At 37.5% G+C, this 7010-nt stretch overlaps 1 protein-coding gene across 1 annotated transcript; it reads right to left on the minus strand.

Annotated features, from left to right (window-relative positions):
- Positions 1-409: 409 nt before the first annotated feature.
- On the minus strand, positions 410-6101 carry LOC127854130 (uncharacterized). The gene is made up of 3 exons (XM_052389132.1): positions 5934-6101; positions 1982-2144; positions 410-576 (listed from the first exon to the last, which is right to left on the minus strand). The coding sequence occupies exons 1-3, from the start codon at positions 5988-5990 to the stop codon at positions 452-454; spliced, it is 345 nt and encodes a 114-aa protein (XP_052245092.1). The 5' UTR covers positions 5991-6101; the 3' UTR covers positions 410-451.
- Positions 6102-7010: the final 909 nt, after the last annotated feature.

Consider the following 7010-nt stretch of genomic DNA (forward strand, 5'->3'; position numbering starts at 1 on the left):
TGCGCAGTACGAAGTTGTGCATTTCCATTGTAAACAGACATGGTTCATATGAATTGTTTATGTTTAAATAGTTTTTTCGGTATAATAAAATAAAAATAACATGTCTGACAGGGTGACTGTACATTTGTCAACTTTCGGAAAATTACTGTCAACATCGGCTTCGCCTCGGTTGACAGTACTTGCTCAAGTTGACAAATTAACTGTCACCCTGTCAGACATGTAATATTTATATACTATATACACTGCTTATTACTAATGGTTTTTGTGATTGGCATTACTTTAAAATAAATTAAACTGGAATACATTTCGTATCTGCTGCACAAAATGTTCATTTATCTTTGTCTCAGTTATACTCGCTTACTCATTCACTTACTCGCTACTTTAATAAGATGAAGAAACACTTTTAAACTTATCATTATATTTTTAATATAAAATTTGATAGACAATGCTTTTATCCAAAGATTGTTCCGGGTGTCGATGTACAGAGACCATATCCGTGACCGAGCAGAAGCATTTCTGCGTCGTGGATTGGGTCCGGTAACGATGGATCAAAATGGATGGCGTCACATGTAAGGCCTGTAAAAGGAATAACCTGGTTTTAAAGCGAACACTTGTTGGCGTAGAGTTTGAAAGTTCGACATTGTTATCAAAACACACAACACAAACAACTGCGTTCCATATGTTTGTTGGGGCCAGTTGTGGCAAGTGTATGGAGAATCTTAGAAGTATACAAGTAATGTGCAGATTTATTATTGATAAATGCTTTTTTTAAAAATACTTATCAACGTTCACATTTCCACTATACTTTATTATTGATAACATGCCGACATAATAAATGATCTTAACACTATGAACTACACAATATGATGTTTTGCACTGTATCATGCGTACATTTATACTATTGCTTGCATAGAACGACACTATGGAAATATAACAAAGATAACAACACAAAATACAACGCTCTCAACTGGACCTAAATTTTCCTAAATTGTATCTACTTATCTTACTTGTTGACATTGTTCAAGCGGTTCCCTTCTTTTTCTTAGAATGCACACTAATCGTTCATACATTTGCAATTAAAAACACACCCTCATCATTTATACTTTTCCCTTCTTTTCCTTAAAATTTACGAAAATCATTTATACAATTTCCTAATTATTCTAATATACACTCTAATAAGTCTTACTTTTTCCTCCTTTTTTCTTAAAATACCTTCTAACTTTTGATGCTTTTTACTGCTAAAAAAACCTTATTGTTCATTTATTGTGATTATGGTAGAATATTTGTTTGTCAAAAAATTGATTGTTATTATTGAAGTATATGTCTAGCATGATTCGTGCCACATGTATACTAAATAACGTTGAGCTTGATAGGAATGTGCAGCTAAGATTGTTTACCACCACCTCTTCACATCATTTTGTTCTTAAACTATATTTTAATGCAATGAAGAATGTAGATGTACATTTTTTCATGCACCCGTATTTATATAATTGTATCCTGTTCTTAGAACAAATAGTGTGTTTTTAATGACGTTGTCTGGTTAAAAGTTACAGAATATGTTAATTTTTAGATGTCAAGATAAAAGAACTGCTACGTCGTTTCTGTTCTAATTTGATTTAGTAAACAAGAAAACACCAAGAACCAGTTCATAAGCCCCCAAACTCAGCATTTTCCTGCGATAAGATACACTTTTTCGAAAATTATATTGTAGGAGTATTTTTTTAATATCCTTGTGTCTAAAATATAATCCTAGTTTTCCTACTTTTCCTACTTTCTTCAAGAAAAACAATCATATTTTATACTATGTTTTAAAAATCAGTCAGTTTAGAACCTGGCAGGAGTGAAACTCATGTTTCCATCTGAAAGTCAATGTTGATCTAAATAAGTATTGTTATTAGTGGAAAATGCCACATTGTTCACGCAACACTTAAACTAACATTTGCATAAAATTGTGTCAATCGATAACGAAAAGCAGCACTACCTGAGGCGCAACCGCATGGGTACAGCATGTGGTTGACCTGATGGTTTGGAAGATGACAGGGCTGGGTATCATTTGATACCGAGTAGCATTTACCGTGGGGGTTGACGTTGTTCGAATAGCAGCAACCGCCGGGGCAGTCGGCGTCGGAGCTACATTCGGCAGCCTGGATAAATAACGCTGAATACAATATCTCGTTATGCCCGTGTATGAAACGTATATATGCTGGCTATGATACTGTCAAAATTTCGGTATAGATAAGACGCTTCCATAAATCATAACCGTATTTGAAATTGCTTAATCCGTATGAGTATTTAACGGCTGGACCCGCCAAGACATTGCAATGGCGAAAGCTATTTAAACAACCATTTGTCATAAGGATGACACAACAGATTCGCGTTGAAAGCTATCAGAAAACCACATATATATTCCCCCTTCATATAATTTTAACAACATTGAGCTGTATTACTGGGTTAATAAAACCGATACGATTCCCTTGATGATAACATATATATATATATATATATATATATATATATATATATATATATATATATATATATATATAACATAAAACGCTTTTATTAAATTTGCCGTAGCTTTCGACCTCTCGGTCTTCTTCAGCGGCGTTTATTTGTGCATAAGCATATCATCTTTAGCGGAAGTGACGTTATATTATCGCACGCTACATTGCGCGCCAATTTTAGTCTTTTGTGTTTAGTCCATATGGTTTGAACGTCCTCAGTTTGCGCTTCCAAAGTTGTTCGATGGTCTTCCGGTACTCGTCGGTTCCATTTAATTTTTCGAGTCCCATGACCCGGAAGTCTGCGACGCTGTGGCCGTTTGTGTAGAAGTGCTCGGCTACCGGGTCGTTGTGTCGAGTCCGTATGCGGGACAGGTTAAGAAGATGTCGCTGGTACAGGGTATCTCCCGTTTCTCCTACGTATACGAAGGTCTTACACCGTTCGCAGTGTACAGCGTAGACTACATTGGTGGATTTGCAGGTGACCTCGTTCCGCACATTGTAGCTTTTGCCGGTGGTGTCGCTGAACTTTTCAGCCTCCATCATGTATGGACAGATTGCGCACCTCTGTGCTCCACAAGGCCCGCTCCTGTTGTGAACTCGGAAAAACATCCGATTGTGCTTTTTATGAACCAATATGTCTTGAAGGTTGCAGTCTCTTCTGAATGCTGCTAACGGGGGTTCAGGAAAAACGTTTTTCATATGATCTGAAATGTGGAGGATGTTTCCGGAGGATATGGCCGACATTTGGTAGCGCTCTGGAGAAAGTGATAACGAGCGGTACCCTGGAAGTACTTTTTGAAGGCACTTTCGTATGCAGCAGATTTTCTCGCTTCTTACTATCAACTTTCTTCAGCTCTGTCTCGACGAATCGGCCATTGTATCCTCGCTTCTGTAGTTGCTCTTTTATCTCATCTCTGTGTTTTTTGTAGTCCGTCTCTTCCGAACATATTCTTTTTAGCCTCACCCCTAAGCCGTACGGAATGGCCTTCTTCGTAGACTCGGTATGCGACGAGTCCATGTGCAGGTAGAGGTGCCGATCTGTTGGTTTGGTATATAGGTCTGAAACCAGCCTTCCTTTTCGAATAGACGTCATGGTGTCTAGAAATTCGAGCTGCTCTGTGGAGTAACGGAGCTCTAGCTGTATTCGTGGATGGATTTCATTTGCAACCGCATGGAATGTCTTTAGTGCCTCCAAACCATGTGTCCACAAGCCCCAAACATCATCAACAAACCGGAAGTGGGCTATTGGATGTTTACTTGATTTTGAAAATAACTCTGTCTCCCAGGCTCCCATGTAGGTCGATGCGTAATTCATTCCTAAGTGCGATCCTATAGCAGTTCCTTCATTTTGCATGTAGTGGTCTCCATTGAATGAAATGGTGTTGTTATTTAGAACAGTGTCCATCATTGTGATCATGTCGTTGGTTGGTACTTCCGGTTGCACTCGCCGATTGAGAGCTTCAAATACTGCAGCACGGGCCTCTTCTCTTGGTACGCTGGGGTAAAGAGCCTTTACATCCAAACAAAATATGATGGTACCGTCTGGTAACGGCTGCTGTATCTGTGTTATTTTGTTTAGGAAGTCGGTTGTGTCTCTCACATACGACGGAAGTAACGTCACATGATTGCGTAATTCATTCTCCACTATTTCCGCCATCTTCTCTGTCGGGTGATTGCGGCCGTTTACAATAGTGCGGAGAGGCATCCCAGGTTTATGAAGTTTCGGGTTGCCCTGAAGCTTACCGGAAGTTCCACCGCCGCTGGTGAGATACCTTTTAAGGTCACTGTCGATCGACCCCTTCTTGTATAGGGTATCGGCCACTTTCTTCACTTTGTTTTCCACAATCCTTGTTTTATCATCCGTCACCGCGACGTATGTCTCACTGTCCGACATTTCACACTTCAGCTTCTTGACATAGTCTTCCCTGTCCATTATCACTATCCCCGACCCCTTGTCGGCAGGGCGAATTACTATGTCATCGTCGTGGAGTAATTCTTTGATTGCCTGTTCTTCCGATTTGCTTAGATTATATTTAAATTTTCGTTTTAATCCGCAAATGATGTCGTCTTTGACCGCTTGTATATATGTGTCCAGCCATTTGTCGCGGCCAGCCTTTGGAGTCCACGTCGAGGTCTTCTTTTTGTATTGATGCTTATCTTCCCTGGTTCTATGTTCAGCGTCTTCTGAATAGAAATATTCTTTTAAGCGCATACGGCGTTCCCACGCTGACAAGTCTGTAAGTAATTTTCCTTTGTCTATCGTTTTTCTAGTCGGTATGAACTTCAGTCCTTTCGACAGCAGGGATATCTGAGCATCAGTTAACGTCTTCTTTGACAGGTTGGTAACAACATTCATTTTGTTTTCGTCATGTTTCATCTTTGTTTTTGCCATGCACCTTGTGGTTTGCATTTCCTCCGAGGAGAGTGTTGTTTCTTTTGTAATCACGGACGTAGGTCTTTCATGCTGCCGAATAAAGTCAAAGTGCTGATTTTCAAGCCGCATACAAATGAACTTCCGGTTTGGCGATTCTCTTTCGACAGGAAATCGCAGCCAACTAAAGCATCCATTGCTGTATATATATATATGTATATGTATATATGCAAACAAGCAAATTACACAAATAGATCTATTTCCTAAATAAGGGCTATTCAATGGGTATCGGATACTGTGAGGCCAATTGTAAATCGTTCACTCTCACTTCATTTGCAAGATAAATGCTGATAAGGATATCACTAAGAACAAGCATTTTTTTAAAGTGAAATGACGCGTTTGATTCATCTATTGCACGCTAACGCATGTTTGAACAGCCGCATTTGAGCACTGATTATTTGCGTGTGAGTTTGTTTCTTAATAGAAAAACGTACCGATAATAAAAATACCTAATCAAGCGCAGCGGAGTTATAAATAAATATAGTGCAATTCCATCAACACAAATTGTCTATATACAAAAGGAACGGAGTCTCATAATATATCAATAATAAACATGTAGTATACTAATTCTTAATGCTCTCATTAAAGAAGTATTTTTTAACAACATCCTGAGTACTTACATAATTTGTCAGATATATCTGGTTATCAAGTCAGAATTGTATAGAAACCAGTATAATAAAATACTTTTATTCCAGTCATGCTTACAAGAAAAGATATGGCTGTTACGGCGTTATGTGCTACATGCATTACGAAACACGTGTACACCGATTGTTCCCATCAGCTAGCGTGAACACGCAGATACATGCAACCAATTTTTCATAAGACGTGTTATAGTCACTCACATAATGTTATTGTTTTTGTATTTTACTGTTACTCTTCTTGGCCAATACACATTAAGACATTATGCGCTTGATATATCTCTTGCTTGTTTCTAAATTTATTTATGAATGACGTTTACAATAAAATAGTAACATATATTGAAAATGAAAAAAACTCACCCAAACGACTGCCAATGATGCAGCGAGTACAAAAGCAAACGACACGACCATGTTCATGTTGAAAATAATCTAATGTTACTAAATTCATACAACAGAATGTTAGTTGTCGACGAATGTCTGGATGCTCAATTTCAAAAAGTTATGACGTTAAGATAAGAAAGTGTGATTAGAGGGCCGTCAGGCGACATTATTTACCAGAACAATTGTTCAAATTAATAGTACATTCTTATGATAATCAAAGACAAAACAGACTCAGCACTCACGATTTGGAGCACTTGCCCGAAATTTCATTTTATGTACTTAACTTATTAAATGTGATACTTTTCCGACTATATAATAAAAAACAGTAATATACTTGTCCGACTTTTATTTTACTTGCCCACGGCTTGTGCAAGTGGGTCATAATAGAGATCTTTATGAGTTGGTACGACATGAGTATGCAAGTGATTGGAGCAGTATAATACACGGTATCAGGAACTGAGTGAACAATGTTTTCTGATACGCTCATTTATAAGCAGAATTACCTAATGGTTATGTATTGTCTGTCCACATTACTTCATAACGCGTTGAAGTATTCGAATATTCAAATGAAACAATTGACAAACGTTAATTACTATCAAAATTAGTTTACACCTGAAGAATCCATGTGTTTAAGTTCTGAATATGGTATATTGCATCGTACTATTTGATATCTCGTGTTCAACCCTAAAACGTCAGAACAATATATTTGGCCTTTAAACTTTTACGTCGCCGATTTTTTTTTACATTTACATTCGTGAAAGGAGATATTGCTCAATAGAACAGCCTGTACTAGTTTTAATTCATTATTAAAAACTAGGTTTGAATAATTGTAGTGCATTCTTTTATTTAGGCATTCTGCTTGTTATTACTATTAGGTTGTTGTTGTGAAATAATTCAAATCACCCCTACCTTTCACTCTAAGAGTCAATTTATTACGAACAAAACGTTCAAAGACACTAATCGCGAATTGCGGTTGCTTAAAAAAGCCTCCAAATTCTCGGTACAAACGACTATAGTTTTGTCAAAGAAGATTTATTTGAATCAAATAATAAAATT

The sequence above is a fragment of the Dreissena polymorpha genome, chromosome 12 (assembly GCF_020536995.1).
Source record: "Dreissena polymorpha isolate Duluth1 chromosome 12, UMN_Dpol_1.0, whole genome shotgun sequence".
In the NCBI taxonomy this organism is placed as follows: Eukaryota; Metazoa; Mollusca; class Bivalvia; order Myida; family Dreissenidae; genus Dreissena; species Dreissena polymorpha.

Excerpts from the sequence above, each read along its gene's own strand:
- LOC127854130 (XM_052389132.1), bottom strand. The coding sequence starts at position 5,990 with ATGAACATGGTCGTGTCGTTTGCTTTTGTACTCGCTGCATCATTGGCA. Across the intron at positions 2,145-5,933 it reads CATCATTGGCAGTCGTTTGG|GCTGCCGAATGTAGCTCCGA; the intron begins GTGAGTTTTTTT and ends TTATTTATCCAG. Across the intron at positions 577-1,981 it reads CCCATGCGGTTGCGCCTCAG|GCCTTACATGTGACGCCATC; the intron begins GTAGTGCTGCTT and ends TTCCTTTTACAG.